Here is a 20784-nt window from a genome sequence, read left to right on the forward strand (position 1 = left end):
ATTAATATAAATTAAATTTTGAATATTGTTTTAACTGTAATTATACCAAAAAATAAATTATTTAATATTTTATCTAATTAATTATTATCTTTTATGAACTTATATTAATTTTAACTATTTTTAATTTTATAATAAAAATTAAATAAGAAAATAAATGTTTTTAAAATTATATAACTAAATGGATAAAATAGAAATATATCTTTTAATTAAATTAATTTAGCATTATTAAGATTAGGAGAGTGGTTTATTTTTTATTTTTTTACTTTTATAAATATTGGGAAATGGGTTGGATTTGCTACTTTCTTTATGGAAGGAATTCAAAAAAGCTTATTTGAACTTATGGTTAGGAATGGCAACAGGTCGGGTTTTTGCGGTACTCGATCAAACCGAACTCTAATAGGACGAGTTTGGGCATTATATAATCGGGTTCGAGTTTGAAAATAATACCCGTTGTGGTTTCGGATCGAGTTCGGATTTTATATATTGGGTATCGTTATCTGAACCCGCTTACATAAATATTTAATTAAATATAAAATATATATTTTTATAATAATATTTATAAATTTGTATATAATTTATTTTATATGAAATATAATTTAAATATTTTATGAAATTATTAAATTTTTAAAATATAAATTACTAATTAAAATAGTTTTTTATATAAAATATTAATTAAAATATATAAATTTAAACAGGTTCGGGTTTTTTTCGGATAATAATAATTCAATTTGGGATGGGTTTAGATAGTTGATAATAAATTTTAAACGGGCTTAGGATGGGTTCAAATTTTAATAATATTAATTGGGTTCAGGTATTGTGATTTTCACGGATGTCCTACCCATTGTCATTCCCACTTATAATTGAAAAAATTAGACTGGCAAATGAGTTAGTAATCTCTACGTGCATGCATTTGCTCATGAGTAAGAGTTTGAAGGAAGGATATAAAAAACAACTTGCAATTAACAATAAAATTATCGTATATGGATGAATATCACTTTATTAAACAAATTAGCATGTTAATTTTGGTTGAATACTATAAATAATATGATATTTTATTTATATATTGAACATAATTTTAATATTAGTATAATTATTTTTATATAATTTATTGATCGATAATTCATTTCAAAAAATTATCTATATAAAATTTAAACGATAATTTAATCAATTAATTAAATTATAATATTTATTTTTAAATAAATATATATTTTTTATTATTTATTTATAAAAACAATATAATGCGTACATTATTAATAACATAATAAAACAAAAGATAGTTTAACCCTAAACTATATAAATGTATCTAAATAGATAACAAACTAAACTTAATAGGTTATTGAAAATTTAATATATTATAACAATATCATATCATAGAAGAAAAAATTACATATAACGAAAATTAAATTATAAGTATATACAACAAATATAAATAATGTGAAATGTACATTTAAAAATATTAGTAATATATAAAAGTCAGAAGGGGGAGGGATAAATGAAAATACTCTTCATTATTTATATTATTTATAAAAAAAATATTTTTAGCGACGGTTCATCGCTAATAAGACTGTTTAGCAGCAATCAATGTATTGCTAATACAAACTAACATCCCAATAATAGATTTATATTTAACGACAGATAATTCGCCAGTCAATAGTACTTTTAGTAATTAGAGGCTCATATGTACTATTTTGTCACAATAAGTTTCAGCCACGACATTCCTATCGCCAAATCTCAAAAAAATTTTAATTTTTAATATTATTATAATTAATATAAATTAAAATTTTAAAATTATTTCAATAATAATTATTTCAAAAATTCTATTATAATTTCCAATACAGTAATTTTATAATCATAATTATAAAAATATTATTAATTAATTGAAAAAATTTTAATTTGTTATAATAAAATTAATAAAAACCTTTAATACAGAATCTCACTTTTATTAATTTAATTTTTTACTTATTTTATATATTTATAATTTTATAATATATATATAATATAATAATAAAAAAAAATCTAAACCATCATAGCGTCTATGTTTACGTGTTCGCGCTCGCCAACAAGCAATTCATTACATATATAATAATAAAATTCCCCTAAATTTCATGAGTTTAATGTAATCTACTCACTCTCTATTCTCAATTTGAATACCATCTTGAAATTCACATAATCCCTATCAAAAAAATTTTCAAACACCCTTTTTTTGTTTCACTTGATGGAAATCTCATCTTTTTCATTTCTTAATTGGGAGGAGATTTCATATTTCTATAATCATAAATATATACTAATTTAATTACATACTATTTGAACCTATTTTAATAAGGTTATATCGAACAAGTATCTAAAAATACCTAACATATTATTATTCATATTTAAAAGTTGAGAAAAAATAGTGTATTTTCAGGTGTAGGGTTGTACATGTAAGAGTAGGTCAACATCCGTTGAATTTTCAATTTGAAGTTAGTTTTTAGCTTTTTGATGATTAATGATGATGATTGAGCAAGTTGATGTCTACATATTGAGAACAAAGTGTTAGTTATTTTGTCAACCGCCAAGTCCAAACTCATTTGTTAGTTGAATAAGAAATTGGGTTGTGAATTTTAAGATTGAGACACAAACAATATCATTACATAACCACATTGATAATGAAAATATATTATCATTAAATAAAAATGCAATTTTAGGGAAAAAAATTATAGCATTGAAATTGTGTTCAAAACAATATATTTAATTATAAAAAATATATTAAACAATTTTGATTTTTTTTTATTTGCTAAAAACATCTGTAAAATTTTACATACTACAAAATATGAAATTTTGATATCTTATTTTACGATTTTTTCAATTATATGTGACAAGAAAAGATAAAAAAAAATACATGATTTTTAATTATTTTCATTAATTATGGTCATAAATATTAACATCGATAATAATTAAAAAATTAAAAGGCTTTAACTAGAAATTAAGCATTTTTTAAAGATGATAAAACAGCTAGTCGCCTCAGCATGCCAAACAAATGAAAGTAAACCACAAAAGTTGATATATTATTAAGTGTTCTTGGAGCAATGATAAACTCATGGAGCCTGAGGTCAGCTGTCCTCCTAAATTTTTAATTTTTAATTTAAAATAATTTAATTATGGATATGTATTTAATAGATTCTCAAGTTTTTTCTAAATAATTTCTAACAAAAATTTAAAAGGTTTAATTTTTTAATTGGTCTAATTAAAAAAAATTATATTATAATAATTTAAAAAAATAATTTTTTATTAATCTAATTAAATTAAAATATTAGTGGACATATTTTGTAAATTTCATTTTAATTAATAAAAAATGTAATTTTAAAAGGGCTTAAAATACACAAGACACCAATATTACCTGACTTTGGGGCTAAAAGGGACCAATTACTCCACCTAATATTTTATATTTTGATTTGAGGTAGTTAAATATGGGTATGTCATTAATAGACTATTAAATTTGGCATAAAAAAAATATTTCTAATAAAATTTTAAAAAATTTACTTTTTTATGGTTAAATTAAATACAAATTTAATGAGGTTATATTTTTATAATTTAAAATTATATTTTTTATTGGCCAAATTAAATTAAAAAAATTATTGGCCATATTTTTAAAATTCCTTGTAAGCAATAAAAATATTCATATGTGATTTTAAAAAAAATTAAATAATTAGTGAATTACCGAAGATTATATGTTTAAATGTTGCATAGATCATCGACCCTATATTTAAATGCTACGTCAATCATTGATTGATATTTTTTATTGGCCAATTAAATAAAAATTTAGTCGGCAAATATTCTAATAATTTAAGACATTATTTTTTTATTGGCCTAACTATATTGAAAAATTAATTACCTATATTTAAAAAAAATCAACTAACAAACAAATTTTTAAAATATTCAAATTATGACAAATGACACTTAAATCTAAATGTTACGTTAACGCTCCATTCGTTACCTGTTCTGAAGCATGTGATCCCTCAATGAAAAAAACATGGTCTCACATTTTATAAATGAGAAAAAGTTAAATATTTATGTCTAAAAGAGCATTATTTTTAATACTCTTAGTTTATTTAATAATTTTTCTAGAAGGCACAAAACTTTGTATTTGTGTCAATAATCTCAAACACTTGTCTTTTTATGTAAATGACTAAGAAAATAGAAATATATTAATGTTGAGCTTGGCTTAACTTTAACACTATGTTTAGATTATGGTTGATATGGTTTCATATTATATGGTATGATTACTCTACATGTTTGAGAAGATTATTTGTAAAAAGTGATAATTAGGAAATTTTTTTTTTTTTTTTTCATAGGAAGCTGTTATTTTACCATCGCTTTTCAAACCACCAAATTGATGGTTTGACATGATTTAGAATTTTTGGTTTCCATTTCATCTCTACACAATATATCAAATTATTATTATATAGTTTTAATGCTATATATTTATAAGGCATATTTAGTAATTAATTAAAAAAAATAAAATGCATCTTTAATTATTATAATAACATTATTTATAAATTAATAATTTATTTAAATAAATATTTTTAAATTAATTATATATTTAAAATAGTAATAAATGATGTTTTAGTAATATTTATATTTATTTTAATATACCATACTATCTAACCAAACAAGAGAAAAGATACAATCTTTTTAAATATATTAATAATAAAAATTATACCATACAATACAATGCTATATAATATAATACATTAATAAATCATGTTATACTCAATCCAAACAGGAATTAGGATGGGAGCAATGTCCTGGACCATCCACTTTGCTTCATGGATGATTTAGTTCATGAGATTAATTAGATTTGTCTCAATAGATAATACATATATTATATTTTTTTTTCTCTTCTAATAAGTATTATACAGCATTGATTTTGAAGTATTTATTAAAGTTTATCTATTCTCATCATCATTGCATTTTACTAATTATGACAATATTTTTATTACAAATAATTTGCATTTAATTATAATTTTTTAATCATTGTGTGAAATATTATTATGGTAATTAGATTTTATAACAACATATAAGTGGCTAAAATAATAAAATCTAGTAATTATTTTTAAAACAATGTCTTAAAGGCATTCATAAGAATATATATATATATATATATATATATATATATATATATATATATATATATATATATATAAATAATTTGTTTAATATGATTTAAAATAAAATTATCATTTATATAATTTTTATTTATATCTAATTGATTGAAAATTTAAAGTAAACGTATATAATCAACTCTTAGATAAGACTTTTGCCCATAAAAATAATGGAATAATGTTTAATTTCATCATATATTTATTAGAAATGTTCAATTTAACTAAATTTTTTTATTCAAATTAGCTTAGAAATTTCAATTTAATATCAATTTAGCTCAAAAATAAAGAAATTGACCTTATTGATTTTTAGGTAAAGTTAATTTGGACAAAAAAATTAAAAATTGGCTAAATTGATCATCTCAACAAGTATACAGGTGAAATTTAGCATTTAACAAAAAAAATGATATTATCTTTAAAAATTTCAATTTAAGCTAAATTTAGCCAAAAAAATAAAGAACTTTAGCTTATTGACTTTTAGGTTGGGTTAATTTGGACAAAAAATTAAAAATCGACTAAATTAATCATCCCTACCAAGTATACAGGTAAAATTAAACATTTAACAAAAAAAAATATATTATCTTATATCTTTATACAAATTTTAAGTAGATTTAGTCTATCACGTCATTTATTAACTAAACTAATTAAATAATTTTAGGTTAATATAATAAAGGATAAACATTTGATTTAATTTATAATAATACTTCCATATTTATACAGTTGTAAATAATTATAGATAATATGGAATATTGTGATTGAATTATTTTATAAAAAATGTGATGAGCTAAATTTACTTTTAAATTGTTTACATATATATATATATATATATATATATATATATATATATATATATATATATATATATATGATTGGAAAAGGAGGAGGGAATTTGGTTGGGATAAAGTGGAGGGAAGTGCTTATAAAATAAATGAAAAAATAATAAAAATTAAACATTTGAGTTAAGTTTAAATTTGCATACATTTTGATATGTTTGAACTTGTTCGATTTTCTTTGCAACTATTAAAGGCTTATTCGGTAGGTAGTTGAGTTTGAACTTTAATTTCAAGCAAGTGTTAAAATTTTACTTGTTTGGTTGACTACATACCTACTTTTTTCATGAAATTATTACTCTTATTTTTTGAACTTTATAGGAAGTAACTTACATACACAAACTAATTATTTACTAGTGATTCTATAAAATGGACCATTTAAATTAAACAAGTCCTAAATAATTTTGAGTTGATTTGGATAGGTCTGGTAATCAGTTTAGTTGGGGCTAATTTTGAGTCGAAATTGGCAATTTAAGGCGTGGCCAAAGATGAACTGAATTGAATTTATTAGTTATAATTCTAATGCATTTCAATTCCTAATCGATTCTAGTCTAGTTCAATTTTTATTTTCAATGGTTTTTATTATGATTTCAAACAATTTGATCAGTGTTGTAACAACTTGAAATTTTTAAAACATAAAATATTTATTTTAATATTATTTTATGACTATTTGGAAATTGAAAATTTAATAATATAAAATATTCATTTACTTAGTTTTAATTACAATACCTTACTTATAATTTACTATTTAAAATATATGATGAAACCAATACTTAGTTTAATTTAGAATTTTATTATTATTTACTATTTTGCTATTATTATGGAAAATTATCATATGTAAATAATAAATTTAATTAAAGTATTTATATAGGATGTTGCGTTAATTAAAAATTGTACGATGTATATATAATAGATTTGTTATTATACTATTGTTTAAATAATTTATGTGAATTAATATTTTGATGTGGAAGAATTTAGTTGATATTATTATTATTATTATTATTATTATTATTATTATTATTATTATTATTATTACTATGTTTTAATATTTCATGTAAATTAATATTTGATGCGAAAAGATTTAAATATAATATAAAATTATTTTATTATTAAAAAAATAAAATTAGTTCGAAAAGGGCAACCTCCCTCTCCCCCGAAAGGATTTAAATTATTGTGGTACTATTTTTTAAATAATTTTTATTGTGTTAATTTATTTATTTTATTTTTAAAAATATTAATATATATTAATATATAAATTAAATTAATAATAAGTATTGGCATTAAATGGGTTAGGTACGATGGTTATGATGATAAATTTAGGAACAGTAGGTTAACTACGAATTTCAAAAATTTTGTGATCAATCTTAGCCATGGAATCGAGTTGTAACACATGTAGCACCTTCTAAACACAAGCTTCAATTCAGTATCGATTCAAGGTTAGGGACATAAAAACTAACTTTTGTATAATCGATTCCATTCAAATTCAAGCTGTTAAACTATTGAGCAGAATTTGAACTGAGCCTTAGTCGAATCTAGATTTGGGTGTGACTTATGATTTAATTAATTTAATTTGATAAAATTAATAAAAATATTAAAAATATATAGGGAATATTATAAACTAAAAAAAGATGAAATCCAGTCATTTTTGCTTTATTATATGATAAGGTGAGAAAAAAAATTCAAATATATAAATGTATAATATATTTATTTTTAACTTTGATTTTATGGTCATTTACTCTTTTTTTTTTTTTTCTCATTTTCCATTTCCATCATCCATTAATTTATTGAAGAGGCAGCATGGTAAAAGCATACAAATGGGACTTGAACTTCACTGCATTTCAAGCACTAAAACCTAGCAATAACAATTAATTAGCACTTTTAATGGAATTTGATCAATCTAATATTTTGAAGAGATTTTTCATCATATCTATCCATTGCTCAGTATGCAGTGCAAAGCATTTATCTCAACAAATCATTTATCCTAAAAATTTGGGGTCAGCTATATGAATTATTTTTTTCCACTCTAAACGATTTTGGCTATATGTAATGTTTTTAGGTCATTTTATACTATTATCCTCCAAATCAATTTAGGCCTACTCCTTCTTTTTTTTTTTTCAATCCTCTAACCTAATGTGTTATACTTTTCTAACTGGAGCCTCCGTATCTCTACGCTTCACATGACCAAACCACCTCAATCTCCCTTCTCTCAACTTATCCGTAATTGGCACAACTCCTACTTTTTCTCTAATACTCTCATTACGGACTTTATCTAGTATAGTAGGACCACTCATCCACCTTAACATTCTCATATTCGCAACTCTTAACTTAGACACATACGACTCATTCAGTTCCTAACACTCACTACCATATAACATGGCTAGTCGTATGGCTGTACGGTAAAATTTTCCTTTCAACTTATTGGGAATCTTGCGATCCCGTAGCACGTCTTCACTTCAACCATCCGGCTTTAATCCTAAGACTAATATCCTCCTCGCATCCCCTATCTACTTAAAGAACTGAGCTAAGATATTTAAAGTGATTACTTTGGGATAGTACCACTCTATCCAAACTAACTCATTCTCTATCACCAATTTGGCCTTCACTGAACTTGCAATGCATGCATTATGTCTTTGTTCTACTTAACTTAAGTTCCTTTGACTTTAGAGTATTTTTCCAAAGCTCTAACTTTCTATTAACTCCTTTTCGCGTCTCATCTATCAGAACTATATCATCTGCAAACATTATGCACGAAGGAATACTCTATTGTATATATTTCATTAATTCATCTAAAACTAATGTAAAAAGGTAAAGGCTTATAGCTGAACTTTGGTGTAATCCAACTGAGATAGAAAAATCTCTTGTGTCCCTTCCCACTGTGCGCATAATAGTAGTTGCTCCTTCATACATATCTTTCAACACTTGTATATGCCTAATAGATACCCTCTTTTATTCCAACACTCTCCATAAGACATATCTCGGAACACCATCATAAGCTTTTTCCAAATTAATAAAAATCATGTGTAGATCTTTTTTCCCATCTATATATTTCTCCATCAAACTTTTAATGAGAAAGATCGCTTTTATAGTTGAACGATCAGACATGAAGCTAAATTGATTGGGAGAGATAGAAGTATCATGATGAAGTCGATGTTCCACAACTCTCTCCCACAACTTCATAGTATGGCTCATGAGTTTAATTCCCCTATAGTTTGAGCAACTCTGTATATCTCCCTTATTTTTAAAAATAGGTACTAAAATACTCATCCTCTATTCATCAGGCATTTTCTTTGAGTTTAGAATTTTATTAAACAATTTAGTTAACCATGCCACTCCCATTTCTCCCAAACACTTTCACACGTCAATTGGTATTCCATCGGATCCACAGGCTTTACCCACTTTCATTCTCTTAAGTACTTCCTTTACTTCTAAAAATCTAATACTTCTAGTATAATTCACATTCTTTTTTATTGCTCTGTAATCTATATTCACGTTATTACCATTTTGACTATTATTAAAGAGATCATCAAGATAATTTTTTTTTTAAATGTCCTCATCTTTCACCAACACTTTTCCTTCTTTATCCTTAAAGCACTTAACTTGATTGAGATCTGCAGTAAAAAAAATTGATTGTAGATATGCAAGTTGCAGCACATTAGGAACAATACTATATGCATACTCACCTTTTATTGGATCTATATTTCTAAGTTCAACTTTTTTCACTTATTTCACTTGCAGCATCAGTGGGTATGAAAACAGGTTCTGTTGCAATGACAGTAATCTCCTGGAGTGATGATTGAAAATTGGCTAGTGGTAGGCTCTTGAGATCTCGAGGCCTAGCTCAATCTAAGCTGCTCGGGAATCTTCTTCTATCAAGAGATAAATGTTGTATGTCGGGCTCAACACTGCAAGTAATCAATAGGCTCTTCTCATTCCTGCAAGATGTGAATTTATTTAGAACCTTAGGAGTACCAAAATGATAAGTGTATTGCACTCTTGATGAATCATGATCAGGCAACTATATGCGCAGATGATTAATAGTTGGAATAGGTGTCCTAAGAACAAAACAAATGGCCTGAAAGTACCAAGTCAGTAATTGAGTGAGTCTCTGTCAAGAACATTTCTGATTCCATATCATCAATGGCTTGATCAAGAAAATCTCCTTGACGCGTCTCTAGTGAAATGAGTATCTCCTTGAGTGTATCTTTCAACATTTTCAACAATGCCTCTCGGTCTTGATTGAATGACAATACATGTGATTGTTGATTCTGGAAAATTACTGAGAACAAATTTCAAGATTCAAGACTTGTCTAGATTACCTTCAAACATTTATGATATGCTGTGCCAGGGATATTCAAAGGCATGGACATAAAACTGTTGAAGATTCCAGCAATGAACTTCTCAGTTATCTCCTCCGAAGAATTCTAAATACCAAAACTGAACATTTGCTTTGCTTTAAGATTGAAAATCATCTTAAGTGACCAGAAAATTTACAATCTTTAAAAAACAGCAAAAGGGAATAATAACAGTATGATATGTTCTGCAAAAACTTCATGTATAAATAATATTAAAAAACCAGGTGTGAAAAAGGAAAACACACCTGGAGAATCACAGATGATAGCAGAATGTTTTGAACAAAAGGGAAAAGAACATAAAGTAAGCATCAATGCAATGTTAAATCAATAGCATTTAAAACACCAATAACTAAAGCAAATTCAGAAGTTTAACTTTCCTCTGTTGATTAAAATATAATAAATAAAATAAAATCCTCTTTTAAAAATAAAAATAATATTTACTTGCCACCTTTATGCATGCCATTATATCAACAATCTTACAGCACTTAGATTAATAAAGGATTAGAGGCTAACTTTTAATTAATTTATATGGTTAAGAAAAATAATAGCTTCATGTAACCATTAAGAAAAAGAAGGGGAATATGCGGCACAAAGTTAAAAAATTAAAGGGTGAATGTTACTCTTATAAATTTTAAATTAATAATTATTAAGGAGGTAAAAAAATAATTAATAATTAGCCATGAAGAGAGATAAGTAGGGTTCATAGCATTTCATTCTCAATTAGCCATGGAGAGTCGGCAACAACTAATTTAAATGTCGGCTCATCAGATCCTGGTGAAGCCTACCAATGAAGCATCTCCCAAAAGCGAAGGCTATCCACTGAGCAGAGAACAGAAATAGGATCAGGAAATCGCAAGGCCAAGCTAAGCTTCAATTCACAACTTCCATGATGAAGATCTACTCCAAAGCTACCCTCACCATGAAGCATGGACGGAGGGAGAGTAGGGCCAAGGGGGGGCATTGGGCCCCCTTAAAATTTTAAAAATTTTTAGGGGTATAGTGATAATTTTTTAAAAATAAATATTTTGTATAATAATTTACACTTTAGTACTTAATATTTTGATGAAGTATACAATTCAATCCAAATATTTTCAAAATCAAATAAATTAGTTTTTCACTTTATAATCCATCAACAAAATAATTTATACTATATCGTCAAAGCAGGTTTTAATTGAAGGGCAGAATTACTTGGAGATAAGAGGGCCCCCTCCACAAGTTTTTAAAATTAAAAAATTACCCATAAATTTAATGTATTTTTTTCAAAAAAAATTACTATTTACCCTCTACAATTTTTAAAATTAAAATTTTAGTATTTTTTTTAAACAATCCCTCTAATATTTTTATCTTTGTATAAATTCCATTCATAGTTTAATTTTGATATCTTAATATTTATATTTTTATTTTATTTCCTATATTTTATAAAAATTTTATTTATTTCTTATTAGTATTTATTCATTTCCCTCAAATAATACATTCCTATTTCCCTCTCAATTTCAATTGAATTAATTAAATTTTTATCATTTTGATGAAACCAATAACTTAATTGTTGTATTCTCAAGAACAAATAAGATAATTTCTCACTTTTAAAATTATATATATGTGTGTGTGAGTGTGATAAAACATATCTAAATTTATGATGGTTAAAATAACTTTTTATATTTTTTTAATTAAATTTGCTTTTCATTATTATTGTGAAAAAAAATAAATTTCAGATATATTAGATAAACTTTTCAATTTTAGGCCATCGTAATAATTTATAATATAACACATTTATTATATTTTTGAATTAGCAATAGTTTTATTTAATTTTTAACAAGGTAATTTTGTTAAAAAAAAATTAAGGTATTTAATTTTATTATTATAGATTAATTGTAACAACATATTAACTCTTAACATATTAACTCTTGTGAAAAATTTTGTTATTAATTTTTATTTATTTAATAAATAATATATTTTAATTAGACTCCGTGGACTAAATTCTTGGCTCCATCACATGAAGAGCCCTGATCTGCTAAACAAAAGAATCAAAACCAGACTATAAACACTCCAAACAATTGGGGAGGTGGGAGGAGGGTGCTTAACCCAGTCGGAGAAAAGGTAACACCCTCTCCTGTGTAGGGCAAGAGAGGGCCCCCAGAATCAATGTTCGACTAAGACGAAGAAACAAATGAGAAAATGGGAGACTTGAGAGCATTTTCTCTCTATATAACTAGAGAGAGAGAGACGTTGTAATGATAATAATTAAGTCGTGATCATTTGAGAACTCACTTTTATTATACCGTGTCTATATATATAAATGTCCAATTTGAGAGTCATGTTGCCGCAACTTTGATATTTTTTATTTGTTGTTTGATCAATGGAAAGCTCCATTGAACTGCAACGATATTACATTTAATGTTCGTAAATAATAGAGGCAAATTGATCATGTCAAGACACCAATTCATTCAAGCCAAGGTTTCAACTCGTAGTATGGTTTTTCATATCATATTATAGCATAGGAAATCACAACTTGAGTATGGAATCTATATCTATTATCTATATCTGAAATAAGCTAAGCACTCTACTGCCTCAAGAGTTTGGCTTGATAATTAATAGCTAAATTACATTCTTTAATGTTATTATATTAATATTTTTATTTTTTTAATAATTTATTAACATTGTTTTCTTTTAACTGATTTTAATTAATATTGTTATATTTCATGTTAGGTTTACTCTCTCTTTTTGTATTATTATACGGCATTTTAAATTACATTTAATCAAAATTATTAAAAATACGAATATGATAATTATTGCCATGCAATTTAATAATTATATGATATTATGTAGTATTTTTATTTAATTTTGTATGTCAAATATAACAATTTACAAACAAATAAAATATGTCATTATATGTCAACATTAAATGATATAATTAAAGAGATAATTAAGTTTTTTTCTTTAGTGGGAATTATTTTAAGTTATTATCATCAGGATAAACTCAATTATAATATTAAATAATATTATATATGAATTCCTGGATGAAAAAGAAATCTCCATTCCTCCATTTGTACTCTATAGTGCACTATCAATGGAGCAAAGGCATAATGGAGAAAAGGCATATTCGTTACTTGAATGAGAAGAAAGACAAAAATGATAAGATTTTCAACTAAATTCAGACAAAATTCCACTCAGCAAATTATTAATGCCTGAATTTAGGAAAAAAGAAATAGTAATGCCTGTAATTTAGTGAAAAAATTCAGACGCAACTCAACTATTTATTTAATAATAAAAAAGAAAAAAATATAAATTTTGTCCAAAAAAAAAGAATATATAAATATTAATTTTTAATGGATTTTTTTTTATCACAATTAATGGATTCAAATTCGCACGATACATTTAATGCATTCATTGGCACGAAAATTATAATTATAAGGATAAATTTCTCCGGTTAGTTAATTTCGTTAATTATTTTATTTTAATTTATTTTAATAAAATTGCTCGTTCACTCATATTAAAATTTAATGAAATTTTTAATAAATCTTTTAGATAATGTATTTTAAGTATCTTTAAATCATAAAAAATTTATCATTATCAAGTCATATTAAAAAATTAAAGAAAAAGGAAGGTTTTTAATACTATTTATTATATTTATTTTTAAATTAAAAAATAAAAAAATTAATTTGACCTATCAAAAATATAATTTTTTTATTATTTAAAATTGCATATGACATTCAACATAAAAGTTTTATGGAAGATTTTATCAAATTTTAATTTATGAAATTATTAGTAAAAAAGTGAAAAGAAATAATGATTTTATTAAAATAAATAAAAAATTTAATAATTAAAATAAAATAATTAATAAAATTAAGTAATTCCTAGTAAAATCTATTATAATTTTAATAATTGTCTTAAGTAGGTATAAATTATTTTTTATAAAAAAAAATACAAATTATATTTAATAAATAATAAATTGTAAATTGTAATTTTTCATATTAATTAATAAATTTTAATGGTATAAATAATTAAATATAGTATTTATTAAATTTTACGAACCTCGCAGTCCGCCGCCACCTCATAAATCGTAATCTTCAAAACGCACGGAGACAAAAAATTCATACTAACGAGCCAGACAGAGAGAGAGAGGACGACGAAAGGCATTATCCGTAGTGACAGCCACACACCTCACTCCCTCATTCCTTCGCGCCACGTGTCCTGCGAAACTTCCATTTGTACCAGATAGCCTCGTCCCCACAATCTACTGTACCTCCCACACGCGAGAGCTCTACTCCTTATCGCTTTCGTATATATCCACTGCCAGCACTCACTCCTCGAACTCAGCAATTTGCTTACCTCTGCGAATCCTTTATAGCTCATGTTTATGCTCTGATAATCACATTTCGTAAAGCTTAAATTTTTTATGGTATTCTTGTATAGTTGTTTTGTGGGGTGAAAGAGAGAGACACACACTGAGGGACAGGGAGAGATGGATTACGCAGCAGATGCCCACCGGACTGATTTGATGACCATAACGAGGTATGTATTGAATGAGCAATCAAAGCACCCGGATTCGCGTGGGGATTTCAGTATTTTGCTCAATCATATTGTTCTTGGCTGCAAATTCGTTTGCTCTGCTGTTAACAAGGTCTCTTTCTATCTCTTCTTGCTGCTAATGGTTGTTTCTTTTGTTTTCTAATTAATAATTTTTAGTTGGTTCATTTCTTTTTGGTTTCTTGGTCACAGCCTTGTGAAATGTGTTCTTGGAGATGGATTATAGACATAGTATACAATTAGTGGTGTGGAATGTGAAAGTTCATATATAATTCCAAGACGAACTTTTTTGTGTGACTTGCTTGTTTCTAAGTCTAAGTTTTGTGCGGCTGAATTGAATATACAAAAGAATGAAGGACGGGCGTGTGGGGGGAGAAGAAGAGGGAAATGAAAGCTTTTTATAATGTTTGAAATGCTGTAGACTAAATTCATCTTCTTGTCTTTATTGCAGTCTTATATGCATTAATTATCTCCAATATTTTACTTGTGCAGGCGGGTCTTGCCAAGCTTATTGGGCTTGCTGGGGAGACAAATGTTCAGGCAAGTTTTTCACTGGTCCCGAAATCCACTTTTATATGCTTATTTGTCTTGCTATGTGTATTTTTCCTTTTTCTGTGTCTACTAAAGATATTCATATATATATATATATATATGAAAAAGAAGAAGCTATTTAGAGGAGCTCCTTTTCTTACTAGGAGGGTTCTTCATTTTTATTTGTTTTTATTTATTTTGCCTGTTTTGCCTAAAGGGTGAAGAGCAAAAGAAACTGGATGTGCTTTCAAATGAAGTATTCATCAACGCTTTAGTAAGCAGTGGTCGAACTGTGAGTAACGGGATGAAATCTATTGATATATAGATTTTGGCTTTATGAGTAGTGACTTTGTCTAACAGTTCAATTCTTGTGGCAGTGTATACTTGTCTCTGAAGAAGATGAGGAGGCAACATTTGTGGAGCCTGAAAAGCGTGGAAAGTATTTGCCCATACATTCACTTTTTACTAGTTATCGTAGCCTATTCTGTTATATATTATTATGTTTATAAAATATTATAGACCACATTTTAGTTCACACATGGTATGGATCTGTTACATATATGAGCAGGTACTGTGTTGTTTTTGATCCGTTGGATGGATCCTCCAACATTGACTGTGGCGTTTCAATTGGAACGGTATGGCCTTCATTTCAAATTATTGATAGATTGTGTACTTGAGTTGAAATCTTTTACTTACTGACACTACAAAAAGTGATTGTTTTTTCCAGAATAACTGCAATTATATATTGAATGTCTTCTGTTTCGTCTAGATCTTTGGGATTTACATGGTGAAACATGGCCATGAACCAACTCTAGATGATGTTTTGCAACCTGGGAAAAATATGGTAGCAGCTGGCTACTGCATGTATGGAAGCTCTTGCACGGTATAAATATCACCTGTTTTTTTTGGTCTTTGTAAGTTATAAATTTATCTACTTTATTATTATTATGTTATCTTGGTGGTTTGGGGTAGGTGGTACCTAATAGGCATAGATCCATCAACATTTCTTTTTAATCCGAGAAAGTGTCTTTAGTTTGGAACTTGTTGCAATGGAGCTTTGGAAATTGTAGTTCCTGAGGTTTTGTTTGTCTGTGCTCTAGACTTCCAATTCATATGTTCTTATGCAAGAATAAATGATTTTGCAGCTTGTTTTGAGCACTGGAAGTGGTGTTAATGGCTTCACCCTTGATCCATCCCTTGGGGAGTTCATACTCACACACCCTGATATTAAGGTACGTTTTCTGAGTGTTGGATCAATTGCATGAAATCACGCTTCTTCATTTTATATTTTATTTATTTTTGTACCTTTTATTATGCCTAGCCTTGTATTGAGAATTTGCTCACTTCCCTCCCTCCCTATTCGCTTTCTTGAATAGATTCCAAAGAAAGGAAAAATTTATTCAGTAAATGAAGGAAATGCTAAGAACTGGGATGGTCCAACTGCTAAGTATGTAATATTCATATTTATGCAGTTTTCTACTGATTCTTTACTGTAGTTTACTGACATTATATGGCCTTAGGTACGTGGAAAAATGCAAGTTCCCTGAGGATGGTTCCTCACCAAAGTCTCTAAGATACATTGGAAGGTATCATGATAACAACTGCAATGTTTCTAGTTTTTAAATTGTTCATTAATTATTGCAATTAAATCTTAGCTAGTCCTTTCTGTCATCATTGATTGACATTCATGATCATTGAATGGAAATGGACAGCCTAATATCCACTAGAGACAATATAGGAGGTTAAACAGTCTCTTAACTCCTGGCTTAATGTTTTCTTCCCATGATTCCACTTTCAAAGCCTTTTGTGCTATGCAGTGATTCAGAGTCTTAAATTTACGTGTAAACTCTCCTTTTCCCCCTTTTCCTTTTATTTTTCTCGAGTGAATCTGAAATGTCATCTACAATTCTTTGAGTTGTTTTTCTCAAGTCTCAAGCCTTCTCTAACTTGTACAATCTTCTATGAATATTTTTCACTCTAATAAATTTTATATTGCACAACACAATGCTATATTTTTAGCAGAATCCATTTTTAAAGCAAAACGTGTTGTCACTTTCATAAAGATTGGCCGAAACAAATCAAACGATGTTTGTTCATTCAACTTCTTTCTCATTGTCTGAGAAACTTTAAGTCCACTCCCTTGATCTTTGTAATTTCCAAAGTCCATTCCACCACCATCTTTCGACCTTGCAATCAAAAGGTAGCAAATAGAAATGCTGAGGGATGTCATGGCATTCTGCCTAGTTTACTGGTGCTGCTTCAGAGACATTCAATATATTAAGTCTAGAAAACCTGAGATCGTATATCTTTTCTTCATATATTTTGGTAACTTAACCTATTAAATTGCGATGTACACCGTGGAAGCGTGTAACTTAAAAAAAAAAAAGCAAACATACATAACAAAATTAACCTCTCTCAATATAGGGCTACGTAGATCTAGCTCGATAGAATTGGAGAGTTAAGCATGAGGAAAAGTTAATTGAACGTGAACCACGCTCAATAAAATGAATCTATGTGGTTCACCCTCTCCAATTACACACTGACCATTTCTGTTTATGATCTGGCTTTGTTTTGTTCACCTAAAATTTCGTAGTTTGTGATAACAATGTCTGGGCGAACAGTATGGTAGCTGATGTCCATCGCACATTACTTTATGGGGGGATATTTTTGTACCCTGCTGACAAGAAGAGTCCCAATGGGAAACTGCGGTATGTTTTCTCATGTGTTTAATGGTAGTTTCACTCAGAAGTTTGATTAACCTATTCTCTCCTGCATATGTTTTGGATTCAGTTTGAGACTCATTTTGATTATATTTGTGTGACCCCAGTGTGCTTTATGAAGTCTTTCCAATGTCTTTTTTGATGGAACAAGCAGGAGGTCAATCTTTTACCGGCAAGCAAGGGGTATTGAGCTGAATCTCTACCTGTCTTTGTTCTAGTTACTGAGCTGAATCTCTTTCTTTGTTCTAGAAAGTTGTGATTGTAATGGAAGTTTTATACATGTTTTTTTGACCCATTTATTCACACTTTATCGGGAAGAAAAATAATGAGTTGAAGTGCTTTTTTACACTCAGAACAAAATTTTGCACTCCTTGCCTGCCCTTGTCTAACCTAAACTTATTATCTTGGCAGGCACTTGACTTGGTTCCAGAGAAGATACATCAGCGGTCTCCAATATTTCTGGGAAGCTATGATGATGTTGAGGAAATCAAAGCACTCTATGCTGCTGAAAAGCAGAGTGTATAAAGAATCATTCTCTTATAATGCTTACATAGCCTTATTAACTGTACAGTGGCTACTTGACCACCCTTCTTCTAATCATATATTGGTAGGTTGAAACTCTCTTTCTTAAAGTTTCTTTCAGTAAGGTGATATATTTTGAATAATAATTTTTTGTTAATATATTTTGAATAATGTTTACATGATTATGTTCAAGTGGTTTGAAGGGTTGCATGAAGCTAGGTTATGATTTTCAACAATGACAAAAGAAAAAGGTTCTTTTAAGTTTTTTACCATTATATCCATTATTTTTCCCCCCTATAATCATGCTAATGCTATAGACTTCAATTTGAATGAGTTAGTTTAAAAAGAAAAAAAAAATTCATGCTTTTTTTTAAAGAAAAAATTGTCATGATGGGGGTTTTTTAAAGAAAAAATTGTCATGATGGGTTAACATATCATTGAAAGGGATTATTGTGTGAAAAAGCTAGATGTTGAAATATAACAGCAAATTCTTAAAGTTCTCATGGAGAGATTAATAAATTTTAATTCAATGGTATTATAATGGATTGTGAAGTCTTAAATGTCAAAATTAAATTAAAAAAAAAAAAAAGAACTCATGAGAGATGGTCATAAGAAAAGTTAGAAAGTTGAAGGAGAAGAAGGGCATTAGAATGTTCAAAAGAATTGTTCAAACTTCAAACCCATTATCAATACTATTAATCATTCCTTCTTCTAAAAGCAACTTCTTTTCACTTTCATCTCCATGATTTCTAGAATGTTAAATTACAAGAAGCTGCCTTGAATAGTTAATTATGTCCTAAATTGGACTGTCAGTGAATTAATAGTAAAAAATAACATGCTAATTGTCTTAACTCAACATTAAATTACTGTTCATTTAATAATTTTATAATTAAAGTTAATACAAACTGCAGCGGATAGGAGATGTCCATAAGCTATTAACAATGTATTTTTTAATTTAATTAAACACTTTAATTCAACTATTTTGATACCCATCAATTATAAGCTGTATTCAATAGTTAAACTAATCAATATTATATCTAGTACTATAAAATTGAGAAAAACATTTAAGTAACCTCTTTCACAGGTATACTAATTCATGCAAAATAATAACCAACTTTAACTATAATCATGTTTCACGAGTCAGGATCCCATCCTTTTCTGGCAATAATGATATTTATCACTTTTTTTATTAAAAAAAAAATAGTGAATTAGCATGAGGTCTATAGGTTTTATAATTATTTGCAACTTTCTTTCTGAATTTTAACAATTATATTAAAATGTTCATAACTTTCATTTCATCTATAAGATAACTTTTAATTCATTTATTGAGTAATCACTCCGTCTAAATTTAAAGATTTTTATTGTTAGTTCATTATAAAAAGATCACATTTCTTAACCCCCTCCTCGATCAATGAATCTCTCCTCCTTGTTCTTTTCTATTTTCATGCCAGGTTACTTGCTATTACTACTATTTTTTTTTTTTTTATCTAAGTTATAGTTTGTGTGAATGGTCAGTGTTAATATTCAATTTCGAAGTTCAGGATTTGGGAGTCCGTGCCGTCGATGAAGAACTCAGTTTGGAGATGATTCAGATAAAAACATAATAACAGAGGGTCATAGTGTGTGCTACGACGGGTTTTCAAGAATGACTGTTAATATTCTTTTCTTCTCTCTCTTATGTGGGTTTGATTTGGATTCTTTGATTCTTTTTTTTGTGGGTTTGATTATAATGGAAAAGAGAGTACCATTGTTAAGAATGAAATTTGAATTGGAAATTTTTGATGATTGAATTTTCTCAGACAACTTATATAAAAATTATTTCTTGCACATGGGTTTGAATTTGCAGGATAGGTTTTCGTGAAGAAGTCTATGGGAAAAATAGAGTGATAATGAATAATTAGGTATTTGTGAAAACCAAAGATATACATGCTGCTTAGTCGTACCAATCTCAAGCTCTTCTCCACTGAATCTATGAAGTCACGTAAAGCTTTAATATATATATATATACACACATTCAAAGAAAGAGGGAGAGAAATACATGTGAGAGAGACAAAACTAGGGAGAGAGAAGGAGAAGTAGACAAGGGAGAGAGGTGGAACTAGGGAAAGAGATACATGTGAGAACAAGAGAGCGGAAGAGGGAGAGATATATTGGAGGAGGGGAG

At 27.3% G+C, this 20784-nt stretch overlaps 1 protein-coding gene across 3 annotated transcripts; it reads left to right on the plus strand.

Moving 5' to 3' along the window:
* Positions 1-14551: 14551 nt before the first annotated feature.
* On the plus strand, positions 14552-20447 carry LOC110669392 (fructose-1,6-bisphosphatase, cytosolic). Of its 3 annotated transcripts, none has more exons than XR_009141997.1 (13): positions 14552-14941; positions 15340-15387; positions 15596-15670; positions 15756-15817; positions 15947-16013; positions 16148-16261; positions 16524-16610; positions 16755-16825; positions 16899-16964; positions 18000-18086; positions 18206-18281; positions 18510-18705; positions 20136-20447. XR_009141997.1 is itself a non-coding variant. In XM_021831047.2 (12 exons), exons 1-12 carry the CDS (start codon positions 14783-14785, stop codon positions 18621-18623), a joined length of 1026 nt encoding a protein of 341 aa, XP_021686739.2. In that variant the 5' UTR covers positions 14553-14782; the 3' UTR covers positions 18624-18812. The 3 variants fall into 3 exon arrangements, 1 of the variants encoding a protein (XP_021686739.2); XR_009141996.1 differs by having other exon boundaries at positions 20162-20447; XM_021831047.2 differs by lacking the exon at positions 20136-20447 and having other exon boundaries at positions 14553-14941; positions 18510-18812.
* Positions 20448-20784: the final 337 nt, after the last annotated feature.

Source organism: Hevea brasiliensis, chromosome 12, assembly GCF_030052815.1.
Source record: "Hevea brasiliensis isolate MT/VB/25A 57/8 chromosome 12, ASM3005281v1, whole genome shotgun sequence".
Classification (NCBI taxonomy): Eukaryota; Viridiplantae; Streptophyta; class Magnoliopsida; order Malpighiales; family Euphorbiaceae; genus Hevea; species Hevea brasiliensis.